The sequence below is a fragment of the Gopherus evgoodei genome, chromosome 3, assembly GCF_007399415.2.
Source record: "Gopherus evgoodei ecotype Sinaloan lineage chromosome 3, rGopEvg1_v1.p, whole genome shotgun sequence".
NCBI lineage: Eukaryota > Metazoa > Chordata > Testudines > Testudinidae > Gopherus > Gopherus evgoodei.
Window position 1 is genome coordinate 161406418 of NC_044324.1, and position 26626 is coordinate 161433043.

At 46.9% G+C, this 26626-nt stretch overlaps 1 protein-coding gene across 1 annotated transcript in view; it reads right to left on the reverse strand.

Annotated features, from left to right (window-relative positions):
• Positions 1-26626, reverse strand: part of MDGA1 (MAM domain containing glycosylphosphatidylinositol anchor 1) — a 197477-nt gene that overhangs the window by 91577 nt on the left and 79274 nt on the right. The window contains exons 5-8 of the mRNA XM_030554282.1: positions 23085-23217; positions 15048-15317; positions 14265-14594; positions 8170-8463 (exon numbers count right to left, since the gene is read on the reverse strand). Coding sequence (XP_030410142.1) covers positions 8170-8463; positions 14265-14594; positions 15048-15317; positions 23085-23217 — 1027 coding nt within the window. The remainder of the gene's footprint in view (positions 1-8169; positions 8464-14264; positions 14595-15047; positions 15318-23084; positions 23218-26626) is intronic.

Genomic DNA, 26626 nt, shown 5'->3' on the forward strand with positions numbered 1-26626 from the left:
CTTCGCTTCACTGGTTTAACTATGGACGTTTCACCAGCCAGTAAAGTAAGTTCTATTTGTTGACTTCTTTCTAGTGGTCCATGAAACCAATAATCAGTTCATCCAAGTCTTCATTTTCAATCCTTCCTGCCTCCTTTCCTGCTGGGGGCAGGTGAGGGGCCAAGGCAACCTCCACCCAGTCAGTGCTGCATCTTGCCCAGCAGAGTGTGTGTCATAAACAGATAGTTAAGGATTAATGCCTCTTTTACCTATAAAGGGTTAAGAAGCTCAGTAAACCTGACTGACACCTGACCAGAGGACCAATAAGGGGGCAAGATACTTTCAAATCTTGGTGGGGGGAAGTCTTTTGTTTGTGCTCTTTGTTTTGGGGGTTGTTCGCTCTTGGGACTAAGAGGGACCAGATGTCAATCCAGGCTCTCCAAATCTTTCTGAATCAGTCTCTCATGTTTCAAACTTGTAAGTAACAGCCAGGCAAGGCGTGTTAGTCTTATTTTTGTTTTCTCAACTTGTAAATGTTCCTTTTTGCTGAGAGGATTTTACCTCTGTTTGCTGTAACTTTGAACCTAATGCTAGAGGGGGTTCTTCTGGGCTATATGAATCTGATTACCCTGTAAAGTATTTTCCATCCTGATTTTACAGAGATGATTTTTACCTTTCTTTCTTTAATTAAAAGCTTTCTTTTTAAGAACCTGATTGATTTTTCCTCGTTTTAAGATCCAAGGGGATTGGATCTGGACTCACCAGGAATTGGTGGGTGAAAGGGGGGGGTGGTTAAATTCTCCTTGTGTTAAGATCCAAAGGGTTGGATTGGTGTTCACTTGGTGAAAAAGCCTCTCAAGGCTGCCCAGGGAGGGGAAGGTTTTGGGGGGACAGGAAGTGTTCCAGACACTGAAATTTCTAGCTGGTGGCAGAGTTACCAGAGCTAAGCTAGTAATTAAGCTTAGAAGTGTCCATGCAGGTCCCCACATCTGTACCCTAAAGTTCAGAGTGGGGGAGGAACCTTGACAGCGCACCTCTCCAGTTTAGTATGGCTCCTCTCCTGCTTGGGGAAGGGGAACCGAGGCGACCCAACCCAGGGTCATGGGCCATGGTAAGAAAACTGTGGCCTGCCCAGAAAGCGGGCCAGTCTCCCTAATGAGACAGTTGATAAAGGAGTGAAGCAGGAAAACACAGCCCCTTCCCCTCTGGCTTTTCTCAGCTTGCTCCAGCCACTGCAGACGCCTCCAAGGGGAAGCGGAGCTGAGGGGACAATCCCCCCAAAAGGTAAATGCAGCCCTGGGACACAGCTGGGAATTAGACAGACACATTATTGAGTCAAACTGATAGTCTAAACATTGGATATAAAGTTTTGCATTTCCCTCAGAAAACTGCTGCAACAGGGAGGCCTGGCTGAGCCACCAGCTGCTGTGAAGGCAGAAAAAAATGGAAGGCACTTCAGGAGATGGGTTATTTCCCTGCTGCTAGGGACTGAGCAGTCTGGTTCCACCCCCAAGCTGCAGGAAGGCTGAAGTACCCGTTGTAACAGATCTGTAAACCTTAGCATGAAAAAGAATGATAATTTACAGTATAAGGGACAGTAGTTCTCATGCATAAGCCATTGACCTGTGGGGTCCAGAAAGGAATCCCCAGACACGTGGTCAGTTGTACTGTAGGGTGTGATGGGGCATCCGCCCACACTGGCATGCCAGGGAGGGCCCTAGAGAAGCTGCACAAGAAGCAGCCAATAGTAGAAGGGCTGCGAGGAACAGCCAATCAGAGCTCAGCAGGCCATATAAGAAGAGCTGCAGGGCAGAGCAGGGTCAGTGCTCCCTGGAACTGAAGGAGGGAGGACTCGGTGCCTGGCAGGCAGAAGGAAGCTAGCATCCTGGACAGAGCAGTGCTGCTAGCAGGGACTAGGGGAGCTAGAGAAGAGATCCTGGCTGACTGCTGAGATTTACAGGCTAAGGCCCTGAGGCAAGGGCAAAGAGGGTACTGGAGCCACAGGGAAGTGGCCGGACAATTGGCTGCAGTCACCACTGGGGAATTGGTGGGACAGTTGGACTGCAACACTCACCCCCGAAAGGGAGGAACACAGATTGTGACCTGGCTGGAGGGCTGTCTCATGAAGAGGATGCCACGGACCTTGGAGTGATGGGGGGTCTGGGAGCAGAAGTGACAGCAGGTAAAGCATTACCAGGAATAGGCATACTAATCTGCACAGCTAATCAAGACAACCAGCAGGAGGCACCAGCATGGTAAGTGAAGCCCCGGCACATAGGGCAGTATAACTTGCTCTGAAGTGCCAAGTGTAGACCACTCCCAGGGCAGTTGAATTAGATGGACAACTGATCTTATCCAGTGTATTAGCAGAACACATTCTGGAACAGATGTTCTGGTGTTGTGTGGCACGTGGGTGGAAACTGGAACAGGTGGATTCCAATTGTGACAGAGCTGTCCTACATCTTACAGACTAGGCTTGGCTTTCAGGGCCGGAAAAATCTTTCAGACTGACGTAATATTATCCTGGCAGAATACTGCACCCAGGATATAACATCATACAGTTTGCTTTGTTACATCTTGGTGCAACACCACAATGCAAATATCTAACAATGTCATGTCAGCGTGATAAGACAACTCTCTCAAAGGACAATAGTTTAAAAGATGTTAGAACTTAAATTAACCTCTGCCATTTTCAGTAACTGTAAAGACTCTGTCTTGCTTTTAGGATACTTAAAATCCAGAGGGGTCAAAAGATTAGTTACTATGTTATTGCTGGCTTTGGGATGCCTGGTTGAGACCAGATCCCATTTAGTGCTTCTCTCTTTTGAGATGGCCCAAACCACACTTTAGATTCCAAACACTGCTGAACTTTGCAGCGGTACTAAGCCAAGCCCACAATCTGCAGATCAGCCCCATCTCTATCTGAACCTGGTTGTCTGTCCCTAATTTTAATATGCATCTATGACACATACTGTGCTTCTTCTGAAAGTGACTACCTAGCCTTGAAACAAGCCTGCTAAACAGTTTTATATTTATTATTGTAATAATAATACCTGGTCCTTCTATAGCCCCTTTTATTTAAGAATCTTAAAGGGCTTTGTGGCATTAACTCTCACCTGGTGAGGTAGGTCACTTTCATCCCCTTTTCAAAGAGATGTGAAGTGATTTAGTCACACCAAGCTGTGACCTGAACCCTGGGAGTCTTGACTCTCCTACTCCCTTGCTTTCACCACTACACCATATTTCCTCATCCTAGCCTTAGAGATGAAAGCCAGAAAGCACTCTTGTAAACCTATTATTCCACCAGAGCTGCAGAGTTCAGGAAACAAACTGTGTGGCCTGTCACAGAGCTGCCCTTAGCCAATTCCAGCATGTAACATGAAAGGAGAGCCACTTTTCCCACTTTCACAATATATAAATAATAAAAGGAATCAAAACACCACATTTTTGGCAGCTGATTGGTTTGTTCCCATCTCGTTTTCTCTCTCCCATATTGCAGCACTGTTAGCAAAGCTCATTTCTGGGCTGTTTGTCACAATACAGAACTATATGGGTAAAAAAAAAAAGAGAAGAAAAAAGAAACAGGTTCTGACATCTAATCAGATCTGCCGTATTGATTTTGCATCCTAGCTTTAGAACAAATCAGCAAAACAACCACATTATCACCCACAATTCACTCTCCTCTGTGTAAGCTGGTTCAAAAGGAGCTCAAACAAACACCCCCTGCCTCACCTGAGTGGATTCTCAGATGGAAGGAGCAGGCTGGGGCTGGGGAGGGGAAGCATGCTCATCACAGAGGCTTCAGAAGCCACACGACTCCCATTTCTGACAAGATTAGAATTCCAGAGCAAGCCACAACACTAATGAGCTGCCCGCACTGGAGAACAGCATTTCAATTAACCAGAGCAAGCCCCTGCTGGGGCACCCGGCTCTTTCCACAAAAAGGGAGCTGGATAAACAGATGGGTTGTTTTGTTTAGCCGGGGGGCAGGGATGACTCTAGACTTTGCTCCACTTTCCAGTTGCTGAGGTTTGTTTTTTGTGAATTTCATGCTGATAAAAGGAGCTAGATGGACAGCACCGGAAATTGAAGTCCACTGCTTAGGCACAAAATGGATAGGCAGGCAGTGGCATTGCAAACTTCTGCTTTGGAGGAACCAAGCTGTAGGTGGAATGGTGAGTTCATTCCCTGTGACCCATTCAGTATTTGGCCAAGACTGCAGTCTTGAAGTGGAGGGGGTTAATTTCTAGGATCATGCATGGCTTCCAGTTGAATTTGGGCCAAACCAGAATCCAAATAAAACTCAATGTTGCTTGTCCTTAGGTGGAAGTGATGGGAGATGCCAACAGCAAGAAATGGAATGTGCATGTCTGCTCAGCTTCGTCAGGTTATCAGAGTAGGTTTTTTCCCTTTTCTAGCGGTGACGGATGGAGGATGGGGAAAGAGGGGGTTGGCGTTTAATGAATTACTCTGTGCAACGCACTTAGGCACTTTAGTCACAGCACATGGATGGTGCAGGCTAGTGCAAATTAACATTCTCTCCATCAATCCCATGCTTGCCACATCCTCAGGAGGACTTCACAGGAGTTCAGTACTTAATCTTTCCTGATGAGACTAGCTCTGTGGTCAGAGTTACCACCTTGGCCTCAGCCCTCCACACTACTCAATATTATTCAGCACAGTCTTCAGTTTAATCTGGGAAATGAAAGGAGCTAGGCTTGGATTCTCCTTATCTGAATTTCACCCAGTGCAGCACTTGACTGACTGAAGATACTATTACTAAGAAGGGAGCACAGATTATCCCAGACCCCTACCTGCTCCACACATCAGAACATCACCAATAACTTCTAAACACTCCAGCCTGGGATATGAATAGCCTCATTCTTCTGCCAGGGGAGGTATCACTGAGCAACAAGGCATCCAAATAGAATGGCATGACATGGGCACCAGCAAAGATGGCAGTACAGAGCAAAATCCACTCAGTGGTCTCCTGCTGCCTGTTTATGTGTGTGTGTGTGTGTGTGTGTGTATATATATATATTATAGGTGGGGTTGGTAGCACAGCCCATTATTAAGGCCTGGTCTACACGGGAAGGGTGGGGGGAAATCAATCTAAAATACGCCGACTTCAGCTACGCTATTCTTGTAGCTGAAATTGCATATATTAGATCGACTTAGAATTACTTACTTCGTGTCCTCGCAGCATGGGATCGACAGCCGTGGCTCCCCCGTTGACTTTGCTTCCGCCTCTCACCGAGCTAGAGTTCAGCAGTCGATGGGAGAGCAATCAGGGATCGATTTATCGCATCTACATTACATGCGATAAATCAATCCCCGACAGATCGATCGCTGCCCGCCGATCTGGTGGGTAGTGTAGACGTACCTTAAGATTACCTGAACTTTCCTATTTTCAGTTACTTGCAACTTTGCCAAACTTTAACTATCTAAGCTGAAATATTCCATACCAGTGCCCTCCCTCAGGCTGATTTGTCGGGGGGAATTCCAGCCAAAATGGATCTGCCACATCCAAGAACCAGACTTGGAATAATACATTGTTTTGCCCATGTTAAGTTCTAGCAACCTTTCTTTGAGAAGCTTTAGCACCCCCTATGCTTTGGAGCAGGGACTTCAAATTTTAATCAAAGATGTGCCTTCCAATGTCCCCATGAAAATCTGCCCAAATTTGGCCAAGATATAAGCCTGGGTGGGGAGAGAGGCCACACTCTGCACGTGCTCAGTAAAGACAGAGTTTTGGCAGCTAGATTTCCTGAAGATTCCATCTACGCCATGCATGTTCATTGCAGATCTGAGTAGGACTTTTCCTGCAGTTGCAGCTCTGGGCGGCTGCAGGCCATACCAGCTCCAGGCACCTGAACAAAGAGAGCAGGGAGCCTCCAGCTCATCTGCTCTCAGTGGTTCCCCTTCTAGGCCCAAGCAGTCTGGAGGAGCAAACTGCCCGATTCAAATGCAGAGTAAACAAAAGCTGGATCTGAGAGGGCAGGTGGGAGAACATTAGGACAAGATGACAGGGTGGGGATAGAATTTGGGACTGGAGGCTGGTGCAGGCAAGAGGGGAAACTGGAAGATGAGATGGGGGAGACTGATATTGGCTGGGCAAGGGGACTGGGAGCCAGCAGGTTGGGGAAAACAGATACTGGCTGAGGAACCAGGAGGTGGGAGGGACTGGCTAAGCATGGAGACCGGAGAATCAGTAGGGTTGAAGGGAAGAATTAAAGGGTGAGGCATACAGATCTGACAGGGTTCTAAGGTTTTGGGGGAGAACTGAGACTGGCTGGGCAAGGAGACAGGGATGGGGGGTGGAGATTGGAACTGACTAGGTGAGGAGAATGGGTACTGGGACAAGGAACCAGGAGTGGGAGAGACAGGACTGGTGCAGAAATAGGTTGAATGGGATGGAGCAGAAGGGTGTCATGCTTGGAGGGAATGGGGGAAGAGGGCTCCGTGTTCACTAGAGCACACTTCCCTCTACAGCCTAGAATGGGAACTCAGGATTCCAGAGTCTCACCGTTCCTCTGCTGTCAACAAATATCTGTGAAACCCTCTGGCAATGTTTCCCATCCTCCTCTAGTGCTGGACCACAGAGAGGATGACAACCTACTACTGCTATCAGTTATTCTATTAGCTTATGTGGTGAAGGCCTATTTGGTGGATATAAAGGTTAAAATCCTGTTGATGAGCCATGTGGGTGTCAGTATGACACCACGTGATGGAATTTCCTTTTTTTTTTTTTTCGGAGAAGGTTGCTCTTTTAAAAGCTAGGAAATTACACACACAAAACGATGTTAAAAGAACAGTATTAAGGTCGCAAACTCAAGCATTCAAAATTTGAAAATGCCAGTATTAAGGCTGCCCATGCAAGCTTAATTTGACCCTCTTGTCCACATGGGTTATGATACAGTCTTTAATTACATGACCACATACTATTTTTTCCCCTGCCTCATTCGGTGTGCAGAACAGACAGCACTCACTTCATGAGCATCTATTCAATGTTTTGTTTTCTCCTCATTGTTTAGTGTGTGGTCCCAGACCTTATTTACTGCACACTATTCAAACCCTGCTCTGAAGACAAATTTCCTCACTGGTTTTCTGATGGGGCTCATCAGTGTAGTAACCCTGTGTTTCACAGATATTAATTAATTTCTCTTCACAACACCCCTGTGAGGCAAGTGGGTGGCATGATCCCCATTTTAGAGTCAGGGAACTGGGTCAGCGAGATTAAGGGCAAAAGTATTCACTAATTTGGGATGCCAAATTTGAGACACCTAGGACCTGATTTTTAAGAGTACGTAGCACTATATAGCCGTTTATATGTTCAAATCACAGTTCCCATTGGACTTCAGCTGCAGCTGTGTGTGTTCAGCACTTCTGCAAATCAGACCATAAGATGTCAAGTCAAATGAGGAACAAACCATTAGTGACCACCTCTGAAAAGTCTGGTTTAAGTGACTTGACTAGCATCACATAGTAATCCTGTGGCAAAGCTAGGGATAAAATCCAGTTCTCCAGGGCAGCATTCAACTGTCTTAAGCATGAGACTGTCCTTTCTCTTCCTGCAGTTCCCTGCCTCATTCACTACACACTTTCCAACTTCTGCACCAAAGGAGGCAGGGGTCCTATCTACAACTGTTTCCTTCATTACACAACCCTGATTCATCCCCAGAGCAGGTCCATCCTGAATGGGGCAGGAGGGGTCCTATAGAAAAAAAATAATGTGTGATCATGTAATTAAAGACAGTATCATAATGCAGATGTACAAGAGGACTGAATCAAGGTTGAACAGGCAACCTTAATTCTGGCACTTCCTAGCTTCTGAGTGCTTGTCTTTGCAACCCTAATAATGTTTTTTAATGTAATTTTTATGTGGGTAAGATATATGCACATACACAAACACATACACAGAGGCAACTGCTACACGAACAAGTGAGGTGACCCAACCAACAGCAGATCAACATGCCCCCAGGGTTGGTTGGAATACGTTGTTAGTTGGCTGGCATGTCGGCTCGTGTGTGGACGTCAGGTAAATAAACCCTTCAAAGTCCACCAGCTGAAACACTCACTCCAACCCTATTTGAAAGCAGCACCATAAGCATCACCTGCTCAGACTTTAGCAAGGTACCAGTGCATGCTGGCACAGAGGTAGGAGCTACAGAATCATGCTGTTATACTCACACTGTACGTTGAGCTGTACCAGAGCTTCCCGGGGTCTGATGTTAAAGCCATTGTACCTGGCTGTCTGACACTTATAGGTCCCACTCATTTCTCGGCTAACGCTCTCCAGGCATAGCTTCCCATCGTAAGTCTCCACTGTCATGGCACCTGAGGGCATGGGGGCCTCCTTGTCTACCCGGGACCAGATGATGGGCGGCTTGGGCTTCCCTCGAACCTCGCACTGCAGCTCAGCCCTGGAGCCCTCCCGAACGGTGATGGTGGACTGGCCCTTGGGGACACTGATGGTTGGAGGCACTAAAAAGAAGATAATAAAAAGGAACTGTTTGTTTGTCAAGATAACATCCTTCCAGCAGAGCATGAGGGAAACCTTTGAAGGATGGTTGCACTTGTGGGGAAGGATGTCATACTGGCAGCCCTCCGATGGTAATGCCAGAGCAAAGCTCCCCACACTCTACCCCAGCCAATCTCAGCCACCCCATGGAGGTTCCACCTCTAGGCAGAGAGGAGTGTTTCATTCCCATGGCCTCTGAGTGTGCCAGCACCAACAGAAAGTGCCAGCTCAACTCACTTCATGTACATCAGTGAACTATTGTCAAACACTTTCAGTCACTATCAGCCTAAACCAGGCTAGAACTGATGATCTAGAGATGAAAGACTCCACATCCTAGTCTCTATCTTGTTAGCCATTCAATTCCCCAACTGTAGCCCAGAAGCGAGAGGCCAAATCCAATCTCCTTACATGGGCTGAATTGGAGACAGTGGCCTATGGGTGCATGTTTCATATATTCCACTCCCAGTCTCCATAGACATCCAGGAGGAAGGACCTTTGTCAATTTCTAAACCACAGACACAAGTTGGATTTGTTAAATACCTTCACTTATTCTACACTAGAATTCACTGTGAATCCTCACCAAGATGTGCAAAAAAAACTACCTCAGAGAAATACAACTCAGTGTAGCTATCGCTGGCTCACCCAGAGGAGAGGCAACTCACAGCTGAGACCAGCTCAGTACAGCCCCTATAGACCCATGTAAATGACAGCAAACCCAGTAGAACTGCTGCCTAGTTCTTGTTAGAACAGTGGTGGGCAAACTACAGCCCGGGGGCCACATCAGGCCCTCCAGACATATTAATCCGGACCTTGAGCTCCCACCAGGAATGGGGTCTGGGGCTTGTTCTGCTCCAGCTGGGGAGTGAGGTCAGGGTCTTGCCCCACACCGCATGGCTCCCAGAAGAAGTAGCATGTCCCCCCTCTGGCTCCTACGCGTAGGGGCAGCTAGAGGGCTCCACATGCTGCCCCTGCAGCTCCCATTGGCTGGGAACTGCAAACAATGGGAGCTGCAGGGCCGGTACCTGTGAACAAGGCAGCACACCGAGCCGCCTGGCCGTACTTCTCCATAGGAGCCAGAGGGGGGACATGCTGCTGTTTCTGGGAGCTACTTGAGGTAAGTGCTGCCTGGAGCCTGCCTCCCGAGTCCCTTTCACACCTCAACCTCCTGTCCCAACCCTAATCCCCCTCCTGCCCTCCAAACCCCTGGGTCCCAGCTTGGATTACCTCCCTGCACCCCAACCCCTCATTGCCAGCCCCACCCACGAGTCCGCACAACCAGCCAGAACCCTCCCACCCTTCAACCCCCAATTTCATGAGCATTCATGGCCCGCCCTACAATTTCCATACCCAGATGTGGCCCTTGGGCCAAAAAGTTTGCCCACCCCGGGTTAGAACCTGAGCTACACCAATGTATAGAACTTGCACAAAGCAAATCCAGTTCCTGGACAGGGGACCTTCCTGATTGGGAAAAAATGGTGCTTCTGCTCTAGATAGAACCATTTTTGCCAAAAATGCAGATTCAGTCGAGCAGAACATTTCATGAATCTGTGTAAAATTTGCCATTTTGTTTTGAAAACAAAATATTTGGAGTCTTTTGAATTTTACTTTAATTTTAATTAAAAAAAAGTTAAACCCCTAAACATTTACTGTGACTCAAAATTATCTATTTTGACTTTTTTCTGAAAAATTCAAAAAGTGTTTGTTTTTGGTGGACCTAAAATAAAAGCTGGATATTTGAGTCTGGGGTGGGGTTCAGCCACCAAACTAAAAACTCAGGTTACTCACACAGCTCTAGTGACACGCGCTCCAGTGTCCAGCCATTATTGTCAGCCAAAGTTCATAAGGAGCCTAAGAGAGATGTCTACACTGTGATAAACCTGTGGCACAGAGTCTCAGAGCCTGGGTCCAGGTGATTGGACTCGCAGGGCTTGGGCTGCAAGGCTAAAAACTGCAGTGTAGATGTTTAGACTTAGGCTGTGGCCCAGTCCCTGAGACTCTGCAAGGGAGATCGGCTGGAGCCTGGGCTCTGAGACCCAAGTCTGAATATCTAACACTGAAATTTTATAGCCCTGCAGTCCAAGCCCTGCAAGCCCAGGTCAGGTGACTAGGGCCAGACACTGCTGTGTTGTGGGTCTTTTATCGCAGTGTAGACATACCTTAAGATCTCCAGTTGATATGAACATGGAGTTGACTTGGACGGGACTCTTTGTTCATGCTCCAGGCTCCACCAAGAACCCATCCAGACGTAGATGGTTTTCGCAGGAACATCAATCATAATGTTTACATTCCAAATGTCATCATTAGGTTTCAGAGTTAACATCCCATTGAGACAAATGTGACTGTTCTCACTTCTCGGAAAGCTCTTGTTTCAGGCTGTCTCTCTGCAGCCAGCACCGCACTGGGATGACGTTTGGACTGATACTTTCACAAATGGAAGGGCTAGATATTTTTTCTTTTTAAATGAAAGCTTAAAAGTCCAGGGGCCACCTCAATCCAAACTGGCCACTATTCACTCAATTTACCCTCTGCCCATGAGAAAGAGTGCTCTGGGATTATTTTCACACACATACAACACATAACTGCATTAAGAGCATATTTAAGATGGCTCTGGCCTCGGTCTCCTTTGGTAGCGGCCTCTCTATGCAACAGAGAAGTTGAGTTTTCAATTTACAGGTCCCCTGTGGGCTTTGGAATCTCATCAGATGCTCTCCTGTTTGGTGTGAAAAAAGCGATGCCCCCCCCACCAGTCAGCACCGCCAGCAGACGCTCACCTGGCGAGAGGCAATTTTCACCACCGGGAAAAACTGCAAATTGTATTTGGAGATTTTTTTAATTAAAGCTATCTCTTCTGAGCCTCCCACTGGAGATGGCCATCTCAGCGAATCAGGGGCTGTTTTGCTGGGCGGCAGCAGATGGCCAGGGAATGCAGAATAGTTTCCACCTTGCTGCTTCAATACTATGGCTCTGGGGAAAAACTCAACAGGTTCAAACCAAACACAAAGGGTGGGGTCTTTATTGCTCCTTAAATGCACACAGAGGGCCAGATGCCCCAGCATGGACAAACACTCCCCATTACCCAGTGTGTGCAGGGGGGGGGGAATTCAGCCTGAAGGGAGGCAGGTAATGGTGCTGCTGCCTGCCCTCTCTTGGGGTTCTGGCTGGAGACAGCAGCTTTAATTTCACTGGCTCCAGAGGAACGCAGCTGGCAGTGACCCTCGATGGGATGCTCCAGACTGCCACATTACTCAATCAGCCTCAGCATGCTCTCTGCCCAGCCAACCCCCTATGTCCTGTGCTGGCCCTTTCAGCTTCTGCTGGTGGGAGGGAGGTTGTAGCAACTTTGGGCCACCACAGCCACCTCCTTGTAGATTTTTTAACTCCTGAGCCCTGTACCTACATTTGGGTCAGCAAATATTGTCCAGCCCTTGTAGTGGGGACAGACTCTGTGATCATACAGACCTTTGCCATCTTACTCCTACGACCTTATATCTATTACATTCTATTAGCTATTGGGATTTTTTGCGGGGGTGGGATGGGGAGAAGTATGCTCTAAACTCCATTGCTACAGCCAGATCTGGCTTACATTCCCAACTCTGCCACTGACTCACCATGGGATTTGGGGCAAGTCATGTCATTTTGTGCCTCAGTTTCCCCAATGGTAAAAAGGGGAGGAGCAGCATTCCCCTACCTTCCATGGCTGTTAGGAGTACAAATGAATTAATTAATTTATTTTTTGCTGAAAAGCAAGTACACAGTAAGTGATCAGTATCCCATTATCACAAAAGCATCGGGGGACATTCCCTTTGGAGCAGATTGCTACAGATTTTTGCTGAGAGTAGGGAGGTTTTCCGAAAAATAAGAGCCAATTCCAACACTTTCTGCTAAGGGCACAGACAGGACAGGAAATCAGATTGGTCATGGACAGCACTGGAACCAACCTGGGCTGATGCAAGTACGTTTTGCGCCCTAGGCGAAACTTCCACCTTGCGCCCTCTCCCGTCCCCGAGCCTCCGCCCTGAGACACCCCCCCACATGGCAGCTCCCCCCCTCTGCCCTGAGGCACCCCTCCTGCGGCAGCTCCCCACGCCCCACCCTCCGCCCTGAGGCATTCACCCCGGCCCAGCTCACCTCGTTCTGCCTCCACCCCGAGCACGCCATGACTGCTTCACTTCTCCCACCTCCCAGGCTTGCAGTGCCTAAGCTGATTGGTGCCACAAGCCTGTGAAACAGGAGAAGTGAAGCAGCTCACCCCTGTTCTGCCTCCTCCCCGAGCACGCCATGGCTGCTTCACTTCCCCACCTCCCAGGCTTGCGGCACCAATCAGCTTAGGCGCTGCAAGCCTGGGAGGTGGGAGAAGTGAAGCAGCCACGGCGTGCTCAGGGAGGAGACGGGGCAGGGGTGAGCTGGGGCGGGGAGTTCCCCTGCGGGCCGGCCTCCACCCTTACTTGCTGCAGGCGGCCCTCCCCGCGCTCCCCTGTGCCAGCTCCCTCCGCCTAAATGCTGGCGGCGACCAGGGCAGCTGAAGATCCGGTCGCTGCCGAAGAAAATGGCGTTCCCCAAATCCTAGCACCCTAGGCGACCGCCTAGGTCACCTAAATGGTTGCACCAGCCCTGGGACCAGCTAAAGCTGGTTAACATCACTATGAATAAGGAAACTTTCTGAAGCAGTTTGTAAAATCAGGACAGATTCTGCAGCCAGTTGACTTCCCTCAGGCTCGCTCACCATTTATCTACAAGTAGGTGCGGCGTTGCTCTCAGTCACACCTGAGCAATCCCAGGGAAGACAGGGGGACTGCATGGGCATATCTGAGAACAGAATCTGATCTGATGTTTTGCTAGCACAGATTTGGGACTCCCACTGAAGCAAATAAGGGAGTTTTGCCATTGATTCTACTGGGAGAAGGATGAGGCCCTTTAGGAAGGGAAAAGAGGGTGAGATTTATAGTGTCTGGGCTCCTGCAGAAAGTATTCAAGAGCTGTCCTGAGGATTAGAATTAGGACACTAAACACTAAAGCTGTTCATGGAACGAGGGTTTATGAGAGACATCACACAGCTCCCACCATACGTGGCCATGGACACAAGCCAGGTCCTGCCATCTCAGTCTCTGGAAAAATATCAGAGGGAGTGTCTCTTTTAAGTCACACCAAAGAAGTGAAAGAACACTACCTCCTTCCCCACAACCACCAGCCTTGGAACATTTGGTAAAATCCCATTCCCTTGCTGTTCCTTCACGATAAGCTCTTGGCCAGGGCTTCTTCAAACCCTTCTTCAAACCCTTCTTCAACCTTCTGAGGTTGGCTTGGGCTTCAATCTGGGCCTTCCCAATCCGTAATCAGACATCCTCAGTCATGTTGTGCCTCAGGTCACTAGAAGCCTGAAACTAACCCATTAAGACTCCATATTAAAGGAAGGAACTAGCTACTTGAGAACCCATCTATCCCTGCTGGGTCACTGGCCACTCACGAGAAATGCCCACAGCATCCAGCCCAGCACACACTGGCTTCCGCATAAAATGTAGCATGCTGGGGCTGCTCTCTTTGGTTTAGTCCGACCTCCTCATCATCTCAGGATACTACAAGGCACGCAGCATAGCTGTCATCCCAAGCGGAAGGAACAAGAGCTCTTACACTTGAAGTCAAGGCTTATTTGAGGGTCTTCAAGAGCTCAGGCTGGAAAGAATATGTTGGTTTCAGGATTCTAATTCATACTGTGCCCCTTGACCCAACTCCCTCAAAGCCCCAGGCCTCCACGGTGGAGGCTCACCTGTTTCTGAAGAGATGTTCACCTCAACACTGAGGTCAGGGATGGGAGCCCCCTGGAAGGACGCAATGCACAGATATGTGCCATAATCACTAAAGCGCAGGTCAATGATCTCCAGGCTGCTGGTCACTGGTGGGAGTTCAGGGTCGTTCCTGGAAATGAGCAGTCGATCTGAGACCCTGGCCGGTTTCCCATTCTTGTACCAGAAGTAGATGACCTTCTCCTGGGGGACGGCATCCACATGGCACGAGAGCTTCAGGTCCTGCCCCAGTTGGATGCTCTCACTCTCTTTGATCACATCAGGGGTGATCTGGAAGGTGACGTTCTTCATGGCTGGGATGAACACAGGTGCAAAGCCAATTAGCGAAGACAAAATGCCCTGTGCCCAATGGGGATACCCATGTGAGATATCTACCCTTTGCCCGATGGGAGGCAATGGCTCCACACACTCTTGGTCAAGGGATCCCCCAGCCCTATGCCCAAATGAGATCCCCATGTGAGACAATGGCCCCACACCCCCAAGGCCTGCTGTGGTGCTGCAAGTCAGGATCAGAAAGCATCTCCAGAGCCATGGAAGGACAGGACTGGAATAACTGTGGGTGCTGTGAGTCAGGAATGAGATGCATCAGCAGAGCTGTAGGTGTGGAAGCTTGCACAGCACCTTCTCCAGCCAGTGCTACCAGTCCCTTGCTGGAGTAGCACATTTACCCCTTATTTAAATGAAGAATGATGTGTGCTGGGAACCCAGAGTCACGCCCCAAAAGTACACGCAGTGGAAGAACGTACATCGCACCAGCAGATTCACTGTCTTCTTAGCTGGGTTCCCCACATTGTTGATGGCCGTGCAATTGTAGTAGCCTGAATCTTCCATGCAGATCCCCCAGATGGTGAGGTTACCCTTTTGAATAAGGCTATTGTGAGGCATAGGGCTGGGTGAGTGAGACCAGACTACCTCAGGCAGTGGGTCGCCGCCTATCAGGGAGCACTGCATAGTGACATTATCTCCTGGGTTCACCACCAGGGTCTCATTGACAGACAGCTTCAGAGCAGGTGGGGCTGGAAGAGAAAAATGGGAACACTAGTGAGCTCTGAGGAAACTCACACCAGCCTGGACTTCACTCAGTTCTATCTGAATGGAGAGACTCTCAGTTTGCTCTTGGGAAAGAGCAGGTCCAGCTGAGTGAGTGTGGGCTGGCCATGAGTTCATTAAAAACATGATGTGTGTGAATCTAGGGCCCCATCAACACTGCATCTCTAACCAAGGCAGGGGACCTGGCCACAACAGGGTTAAAAGGCATAGCGTAGACAGGACCTCACGGAGACCCAAAACTGAGGATACATCTAGATTGCAGCTGGTGTAGACATATCCGAGCTAGCTTGAATCTAGCTAGCTCCTGGTCCCAGAGCAGTGAAGCTGCAGCAGCGCATGCTTCAGCATGGGCTAGCTTCATGAATAATTATCCAGGGTTCCAGGTGGACTGATGCACGCACTGCTGCAGCTTCCCTGCTCCAGGACTGAGCTAGGGTGATTAACAACTTGCTTGGGTATGTCTGCAAGAGCTGCAATGACACTTTGTGATTGCAGCGTAAACCCTGAACAGTCCAAGCTTTAGGAGCAAGGTTAGGTTCCATCTACACTGAACATTGTAACAGTATGTTAACGAGGTGCTCTGGCTCTGTTATAGATGTAGGGCCCAATTCTCCGCTCCAAATCAGAACTGTAGAATTTTACACTCTTTTGCATAAGTACGACTGCCAACACAGAAGCAGTGGGGAATCTGGCCCTAAGGCTTGCTGATTTTTGCTCCCAGTTCAAGTAACTGGCTGCAGATGGACATTACCAGCCAAGATGACAGAGAAATGGGGAACCAATGCTGGGTTTATTTTCACAGCAACAACATCAAAATCCCCTGCACACAGGTTAATTTATATTGCACTTTTTGTATCAGTTCCCTCTGTCTTTAATAGGGGCCTGCAGACACCGAGATGGAACAAAAGCTCAGTTACTTGCATTGTGGCTTCTCTCTAAGCCTCTGCATACCCCCTGCTGAAAATGTTGTGTAAGTCACTGCAAATATCTCTATGCCTCCTACAGAAACAGCACACAGGAGACTGAGTGGAAGGAGAGGTGGTGGGGAAAGATATGAAAATAAAAGATTCATTGAAATAGGTCATATTAACTTGCTACCAGCTCACCATGGGTTGGGCTCAATGACTCAGGGCCCGATCCAAAGCCCACTGAAGCCAAAAGAAAGATGTCTATAGACATCAGTGGACTTTGGATCAATCTCTATGCACTTAAGTGGAAAATACAGACAATTATTCCCACACTGTCCCAAAAGCAGATGTCCCTTTCACATGTAACAAGTTACCAAATACAGTAGTCACCCTTCAGTTCAAACCAGAGATACTGGCATAACCCCTCCAAGCCTCAGAAGTTAAAGGGACACACACACACGGAATGGCGTACACATCCATGCCCGTTCTAACAGAGGCTGTGTCTTAACTAGATGAAGGGTTGGGTTAGTTAACACATGCCAGCTAAGCCTAACCTCACTCTTTTTCAAAATCTAGCTAAAGGTGTTACTCTGCATGTAGACTAGTCAAAACATTAAAGTTAGGTCAGGCTTAGCTAGCATGCTAGATGCCAAATCTGCTTAAATCGCTTGGACACCAGGACATATTATCTGCTCCTCTCCAGCAATGCACCTCCACCAGTAGTGCAGCAGGGCTCAACCAAAGCATTGGCACCTCCGATACCATCACAAGGATATCCTTAATTTAACACACAAACTTAGAGACCCCCAAGTTCAGGTGCTGCTCTGAACTCTCTCAATCTTTCATCTCTGCATAACAGAGCCAGAAATCTTATGAGAACAGGCTCTCAGATCATGAGATTTCTGGCACTCCATGCATTCAGTCTGGTAGGAATACCAAGAGAACCAGCCAAACATGGAAGAGCAGAAGTGCATGGAAAGAGGGTTCTTCTTTCCTCCCACACTCTGGGTCACTCAGTGAAACTTTAAACAGCTGAGAGATTTCAGAAGCCACTTTGCCCTGCTGGGGACCAGTTCAGGGCAGTGCGGAGTGCAGCACAGTTTAAAAACAGAAGAATCCAGGAGGGAGTAATGGGTCCCGCCAGTGGCAGAGAACGGCAAAAGGCCTCCTCCAAGTCAAGATGCCCAGCGGGGGGGTGGAGGCGAGAGAAGAGAACTAACCTTATCTTCCACAGGCCAAAGTCTACAGCTAGCGAGAAGGCAGCAAAGAGGGCTACAGGGCTGCCCCAGCCACATAGGGGGTGAGGAATGGCTAAAGAAGGAGAGGGGAGACTTCCCAATCCCTATGATGGTTTGGGTTTGGGTTCAGCTCTCATCAGACCAGTTCACCCCTCCACAGTTACCAGCCTGAGAAGGAGCTTTGGAGCTCATCTATATTAAGTACATATCCCAAACAACTCACATCATGAGACTCCACTCCATTTTGCAGAACAGACTCCTGGTACGGACAGAACTTCCCTTGAGGCAAGCACTCTACCTTCCTTCTGACTGCTATGGCCCTGCTGGCTCAGCCCCAGGGGATGGAAGAACAGAACTTGTCCAGATCATGAGTTCCCAAAGTGTGGTACATGTGCCACTGGTGGTACAGGAGCTTGTTGAAAGTGGTACGCTGTAAAAGGCTGGTCTTGTCCCCTTTAAAGGGGAGTGGGGCCCAGGACCAGCCAAGCCCTGTTTCAGGATATGGCCCCTTTAAGGAAGCAGGTATTCAAGGGAGGAGCAGAATAGGGGCGGGTGTTAAGGAAGCAGCTACCTCCTTAAAAGTTAGGTGAGTCCCGAAGTAGTAGCAGGCAGAGAGCCTGGATAGAAGAATTGCAGGGGAGTACTGAGTTAAGCAAGAGGCTCACCAGAGTGAGAGCCAGAAGGGAGATTGGTGGACCAGGAAAGCCTGCCTGAATCAGAACCTGGCCCTAAGAAGGAGGGCTGTCGGGAGGCCTGAAAGCAAGGGGAAGAAGTATGCGAGTCCAAGGACCAAGGGAGGCTCTGTGGAGTAAGGATGGAATCTGGATACTGGTGGGCTGGAAAAGCCTGCTTGAATCATGGCACGGCCCCACGAAGGAAGGCTGTGTAGTTCCTCACATAGAGGGCAAGAGTTGGGTCCAGGGACCAGAGAAGGAGGAAATCTGTGTGAAAGGTTCTTCAGAGAGGCCAAAGGCTGCAGTGAGACTGGCACAGTTCCCGGGTTCAGCGGGAACTGGAGGGGGGCTGGAAACCTGAAGCATTGGAACAAGAGTGAATCGGAGCTGAAGCTGTCTGGTGTCCAAGCGAGGATCAGGGACCTATTGTCAATAGAAGACGACACCTTTGTGTTATGTTCAGCAATAATCCAAGTAAGAATTAGCAGAAACTTTGAACTTAAATGAGACAAATTAAACCGTCAAGCCACCGGCTTAGTTTAGCAGTATACCAAAATATATCAAGTCACTTGACAAATGTTTTGTGTTACTCAATTACAAGGAAGACATAATAATTGATGATTCTTTTTGATTCATTGTCTAAAAACCTGGGATGTTTAAAAAATGCTATAATCTAACACTTCAGACATCAGTAGGAATCTATTTTACTATGGATCCAGAAATGCTTTAAGCCTATTAAGGCCTAAAAGAAGTTGGCACTAAAAGAAGAAATTTGCTCGTGATACTTCAAATATCACTAAAGAAGGCTGTACATAAGCCATCTAAGTTTGGCAACTGCTGGTCTAGATCATTCATGGTCCTGTATCCCAACCACCAGCTGGTGCTAAACACTAGCTTCCTCCTGGGTCTGTGCACGTGTCAAATACATGGTTCTACACTCTTGGGGTACAGCCCAGATGACTTTCCCTTTATGGCACAGGTTGGGCAGATTTAAAGTGCACATGCAGCTTCTCATCTTCTGGATGCTCACATCCTTGTGTTTGGTTTCTTTCATTCCTGCCCTCCCCAGGAACTGATCTCAAAAGCTTTCCTCTGCCTTCTCCACTTCATCTCATGAAAGGCCCTTTAACAGCCCTTGTCAGCTCCATCACTGGCTCCAGACAGAGCTCAGAAAGCAACCAGCGACAGCACAAAGGCTGAGAGGGCGTTTTAAGTAACGGCTATAATAATGCAAAATAAGACGTTGTTACATATTCATGAAGCCTGATTTAACAGCATCATTATTTCTGCCTCTCCTCTCCCCGGACTCTGTGTTAATGAGCTGTGCTGGATCTCTGAATTACGGTTCATACAAACAAGGTTAGGACGGCTGCTCTCTCCTCCAGGAAGGCAGCATAACTTAGCAGCATAACTACAGCCAGAAAGCTCCGAGCACTGCAGCATGGTGTCCTGTCTCTAGCAGTGGCCAATGTCCCCCTTGTCAAATACACAGGGAGCACCCGGCCAACTGTGCAAGTGCTGTATATTTTTGGGGGGGGGGCAGGGAGAGGATTGCCATCTTTTGCTGCCAATCATAAGGATCAGTTTGAAGCACACGGTTTAATTCCTTTGATTTCTCTTGGCCACAGCCGAAGGTCAGGTCCCTTGAGGGTCCCTCAACCTGGAGTTTTGGAAAATAAACATCAAATCTAGTGTATGATAGGAAGCAAAAATAATTTGTGTATTTGCCAGTGGTGATTTTAGGCTCTGAGGGGGCTTCACAAATCCAAAGAGGCCCCTAATAGGGTGGCCTGGCTCATTCTGGATGGACAAACCCCCACAATCTGTGCAGACATGACACAGGGTACAAGACCATCCCTAAGGCAGCTGCCCTGAGCCAAGAGACCTTCGGTCTCGTCCAGCTGATACTGAATAGTAGTCAACTCCCCTGACACTGAGCTGGTCTTGTCTGGGAGTTGCTTCTCCTTGGCCAAGCTGGTAGAAACTGCACTCATGGTCTTGGTAGGGAGTCTCTTCCTCTGGGGCAGACCTGGAAAGTGTCAGAGATTGATTTCCTTGGGGTGGGGGTTGGTGGGAGGAGGGTAGGAAGACAGCAGTGAAGCATGAGTCAGATCTCCTTCAGGTTCTGGTAAAGATTTTGGGCTATTCTTTTAGTTTACCTGAACTTGTTTGCCCAGCCCTAACTGCTAGAATCCTGTTGAGTGAGGACATGTTCTGTGCAGGGTAATTCAGAAAACATGACCTCACTGGGCAGCTGCTTCCTCAGGGCAGGTAGTTGGTGTGTGTAACCAGGAGAGGAGGAACCTGTGAAATGTTCACCTGCACATCTCAAGGCAATGCTTCTCCAGCTAGACGGCATGAACCCAGCTCCTACTCTGGGAGCTGAGATTGGATCACATCCTCTTCTAGTCAGCGGATGGAGGGTAACAAGATGCAGCCATTGTTATGCAGGAGATGAATCTCATTTATTTGTAACCCGTGGCGATTCCTTTTGTTCTCGGCTCAGAAAACCTGCTGGCAGAGTCTGCTGTGGAGCGAGGGGACCATTAAAAACAAAGAGTCGCTTTCAATTCCCTTTGAAGTCCAATTTGCTGCAGTAAAACTGCAGGAGAATTAACCAGCTGGGCTGCTTAACTTTGCAGAAATCAAGAGAGAAAATGTCAGCCATTCCCCAACCACAGCTGGATCCCAACACACAGGCTGCAACAAATTGGCGCTGAGACAGGACTGGGTTCTGCAACCAGACCGACTGGGTCAGCCTCAGAGCTCTAGAACCAAAAAGCATCATCAGGAAGGAGGAGGAGGTGGCGGTGGCAGAAAACTCCTGCAGGGGGAGGATGCACATAGAGAACAGGAATCGAAACTGGTGCTGCAGACATTTGTGCTGCAGCCACAACACTCAGCTGCTGCCCAAGATAATCGAAGAGCCAAGTCGGGGTGGGGGAACCCATCAGGCCCAAACTCTGGACTCCCTGGCAGGGAAAAGCACAGATCTGCACCACAGTCAGTCAGTAGCAAGGGGCCCCTGACGAATCATATGAGCCACTTTTATAGCCAAATGGCAGAGAAGCAGCAAACAAGCTGGGGAAAGAAGATTCTCTGACCTGACCCATCACTTCCCCTCAAAGGTCCATACTATTTGGGTCTATAAATACTTAAAGATTGATTTCCATGCATCTCTATGCTCCCTGAGTTTTTCTCCAGGTGCAGAAGCAAAGACATCATGAGAAAGGCTGTTCAGAATTCTGGACACAACCAATGCTACAAGGAAGTTACTAATGCATGAGCAGAAGAGGGGAGGAAGAGATTTATGCAAGATCAGAGAGAATCTAAAAAATTATTCACATATATAGAGAGAAAGACTTTTTATTTGTGCATGTATAAATATGAATATATATCTATATATAGCAAAAGAGCTACACACATCTGCTGTATGGGCCAAATGTTGATCTGGTGCAAGTGGCTAAGAAGTTGAGTCAATTTAGCCATGTACTGCACATGTACTGGTACCAGATCTGATCAGCTTGAAAACCCTGCTTCCTTGTTCACTCAGTAAAGGGGCTGAAATGAAAAGAAGGATGCTTGCTTTGCATTTATCTGGGGAGCGTGGTTCTGAAGGGGAATTAGATTCTATAAATCTACAAACATATTGTCTCAGAAGTCAGAGCTAGAAAAGCTGTTTGAGCCCCCATTCCCCTTGACTAGGGCAGGATTGTGCCTTGTAATGAATGCTCTACTGTTCTGTCCACTCTAGTTTGAAAGGACTCAAGTGATGCTGCTTCCACCTTTTGAGACAGTTGCAAAGATCTCACTGTTAGGAACATTTCTCCCTAATATTTAACCTAGGTTTTTCTTTTCTTAAGGTATTTAATTATTTATACATAAAAACATGTTCATTGTCTCAGCCCCTAGGCTCAGTTAGATCAATATACATAATTTTCTACAGTATTAACTATTTCTCATCAACAGTTGGCACCATCAAGAGTTCTGCCTTCGTTGTACAGAGAGGACACAAGGGATGTAAACTACTTTGTATTATATTAAAGCTAAGTGAATAATTCAAACAAGTACATTACATGACATCACATTACAGAAGTGAGTTCAGCCTCTTCTTTGATCACAGAATATCCCAAAGCAAAAAAAGCAATTTTCTCATATTTATTCATTATTTAAAATATTTGACAATTTTTTGCTTTTTGGGGCTTTTTTTAATTTATTAGTTGTGAACAACTATCTGCAAGGATTTGATATACGATATTCAGTTGTTAATTAGTCAGGACTTCTCTGAATGATCACGTTATATTTTTTCTGTTCCTTGACTGGGTGATCACTCAAGCATTCCTGTCATGAACATTTGTGCATGTGGTTGTGAAATTTGTTTTGATATCTGCTTTCCACAGACATCTGTGCAAGTAGAACTTGATGGCTTGAATGCTTTCAGAAAACAGCCACATGAGGGGTGTGAATCAGGGTGGAGCAAAATCATCCAAATATTGTACGGAGTATTTGTGGGAAAGTTTGTGCAGCATTTTACCAGATATCAACTGTACAAAAAGCAAATCAGGAAAGTTGCTTTTCTTTTTGTAAAAAGTTGGCTAGGTAAAAATCTACGTAGTTCCCTCGACACCTAAACAGAGTCTGTTCTCATGACATCCCACCAGCCATGGCAGCTGAGAGCTCACAAGAATGCCAAGGGCTGCTGGACACTTCCTGCTCCAACTCTTTGTTGGATTCATGCTAAGTTTTGTATTGTGGACTTGATCCCATGCCTACTGAAGTCAGTGGAAGTCTTGCCACTAACTTTAATAGGTATTGGATTGGATCCCACTTCATCAGACCTTGGAAGGAGGACAGCTGTTCAGCAAGCAAGAGGTGCTCAGGGCCCAAAGGCATTTCTGTTGCTGCTCTCTTACCTGTTGTGTTAGTGAGCTGGAAAGTGATTGTCTTGTCAAGGATGCTGCAGACATTCCGGACGGATACCTGACACGTGTAACTGGCATAATCCTGTGGCCTCAGGTTTTTCAACTTTAGAACTTTGGTTTCACCCTGGGAGTTTGGAAAGAAGGGAAGCAGAGTAACTGAATGACAGATGTACAACAAACAGCTTTCAGCTACAAATCTGTGATCTGATTCTGAGAAGTGCTGATCAATGGGAGTTGTGAGCACTCAGGACCTCTCTGGATCAGCCCCTCGTTCCTTTGTAAAAGAAGCAATAAAATGTTTGTGGTGATAATTCCAACCCAAGTCATTCTCTAAATAAATTAAATAAACAAACAGAATCAGCAGCACTACCATGTAACCTGGAAGCATTACTGAGCAGCTTTAGAGATCATCTCTTGTCAATTGCGTCAGGATCATCTTGCAGGATTGAAAGGCTCTTAACTACTTAGAGCTAGATTCTGATCTCACACTGGGATATCCAGCAGTAGCTCTAGTCAGTGGAGTCACAATGTCATAAAACCCAGGGTAACCAAGATCAGATTCCAGACTTTAGTCTTTTAATACTTGGCTAAATATATGCTCAAGAGTTAAACTGCAAAAAATTGCAGTAGAAGAAAAAAGGGTAATTAAGAGAAATATTAAAAGAAATGATCAAACCTTTCTTTTCCCTTTGCTCAAGATTCTAATCTCATTTACACTGATATATTTCCAGAGTAACGACACTGTCTTTAATGGAGTTGCCCTGGATTTTTCATAGAAGTGTAACTAAAATCAGATTCTGGCACTGTCAGTCATTGGCACACAGCAGAACCAGAATAACTCTGTTAAATTCACATGATATGGGTTCTGTATATTCACATTTATGAGACACACTTCTGGGAAGTTCTGAGATGCACCCCATGGTTTGTACCCCCTAACTCATATGCCTTTGTGACAGTTTGCCTTTGTCCTTTTATTTGTGAACATCTTTTTACAGATTTTTATTTAAAAAATCTGTAAATGTGAAACGATATCAGCTTGACAAATCCTCCTGAGATGACTGCATGGGACAGGACATGGAGCTCACAAACATTATTATACATTGAACATGTAGTATCTGACCTGACTGAATTAGCAGATAAATTCCTAGGAGACCAATACCCAAGTGAGAAACACTTCCCTGGAGATCCGTTGCTATGCTGCATGAACAAGGGCATTTACAATGTGCATGTCAACCAGTGATTTACACATGGCTCATATGCATCCAGTTTATTGATCAGTAGACATAGCGTCGGGTAAACGTATATAAACCTAGATTGTAAATCAGTTTACAAAAGCACAAACTGTTAAGCCTTTAGCCCATTTGTAAAATGTCAGTCATCAAAACCTTATACTGACACCAGTGTATCTGACCTGACTGGCTGAGAATACAATAGTACAAGAATAACTGAATTGTGATTTGTTAAACATGAGGCATCTGAGTGACAAGACTGATTCTGCTATCACACCAGTTCTATATCCATGTAACTTTGCTAACTTCAATTTCTGGCTTAAGCCAGTAGAAAGAAGAGGAGAATCAGGGCACCTCTGCATAAACAGGGCAATCCTACACCACGTTCCCTCTAGCTGGCATTTGTAGGAATGACCCTGGCAGGGATGTCCCTTGACAGGAACCCACAGATGGAACACAGAAGAGAATTTCTTTGAGCTGTGAGGGCACTATTCCACAGCCTAAGATTTCACCATTATCCAGTTTCTACAGAGAGTCAGTCTCAAACTCCCTGAAAAGGGAAAGCCAGAGGAGGAGGTGATGTTCTAATGCCTAGAATTTCCTTACTGGACATTATACAGCACTGGACTAGACAGAAAATCCCCTCAAGACCAAAGTAGTAGCACTGACCTATCACAGACCCACAGTGCTGTGGTCTTTCTGTCCCCATCTCTCTTTTGGGTTTTTTTCCAACTGCCCATTTCCATGGCATGCAGGGAAGGCCTGTTTCAATAAACTATGAACAAAGCCTCAATAACTGAGAGGTTGCCTGGGGCGTGGCTCAAATAAAAAATAAAAACTGGCCAGAATCTGCTTCGGGCCCAGTTGCAGGGGGGTTGGGTTGGCAGAGAGATGTGAGGGATGAAGCTGTCCTCTCAAGAACTATCCTTTCCCCCTCTCCTCCCCATTGCCTCATGGCATTGTTCTGCTTCATTAACCAACTTCAGCAGTGTCAGCAAGGCAGTCAATGAGGGGCACTGAAATCCATAGCAGACTTTAGGGCTCCATTTCCCAGAATGCTTTGGAATGCAGGCTACCCAAGAGCATTCCCTTCCACCACCACTACAGTTGCAGAGAAGAAAAACACTGGGACTTGAGGCGCAATGTGTGGAGGGGGGGAGGAAACAAGCATAAGAAAGCATGAGAATTTTGACCTGCACATTAAGATGAGGGGTGGGGAAGAGAGAGAGACAGACAGAGAGGAAGAGTACATGTGTATTTGGGATGCACATACTTCCATTTGGAAAAGCTCTTCATTATTAGCACCGTCAGTTCCAGCAATTACAAACACTCATGCATATTTCCAAACCAAAACACTCTTCATAAATAGGTTTCAGAGTGGTAGCCGTGTTAGTCTGTATCAACAAACAGAATGAGCAGTACTTGGGGCACCTTAGAGACTAACACATTTATTCGGGCATAAGCTTTCTTGGGCTAAAAACCCACTTCATCAGATGCATGGAGTGGAAAATACAATAGGAAGATGTACATATACACATACAGAGAACATGAAAAGATGAGGGTTGCCATACCAACTCTAACGAGACAAATCAACTAAGGTGGGCTATTATCAGGAGGAAAAAAAAACTTTTGTAGTGATAATCAGGCTGGCCCATTTCAAACAGTTGACAAGAAGGTGTGAGCAACAGTAGGGGGGAAAATTAGCATGGGGAAATAGTTTTTAGTTTGTATAATGACCCATCCACTCCCAGTCTTTATTCAAGACTAATTTAATGGTGTCCAGTTTGCAAATTAATTCCAGTTCTGCAGTTTCTCATTGGAGTCTGATTTGAAATTTTTTTGTTGAAGAATTGTGACTTTTCGGTCTGTAATTGAGTGTCCAGGGAGGCTGAAGTGTTCTCCAACTAGTTTTTGAATGTTATAATTCTTGAAATCTGATTTGTGTCCATTTATTCTTTTGCATAGAGACTGTCCATTTTGGCCAATGTACATTGATTTGTCTCGTTAGAGCTGGTATGGCAACCCCCATCTTTTTATGTTCTCTGTATATATATCTCCCTACTGTATTTTTCACTCCATGCATCTGATGAAGTGGGTTTTAGCCCACGAAAGCTTATGCCCAAATACATTTGTTAGTCTCTAAGATGCCACAAGTACTCCTCATTCTTTCTTCATAAACAGGAAGCGTATGGCATCCAATTAGGAACAGAAACAGTGTCATGTGACTTAGGGAACCAATCACATGGCTTGCTCAGTGAATCATCTCAACCATTCAAATTAATTTCCACAAACTCTTCATTTAAT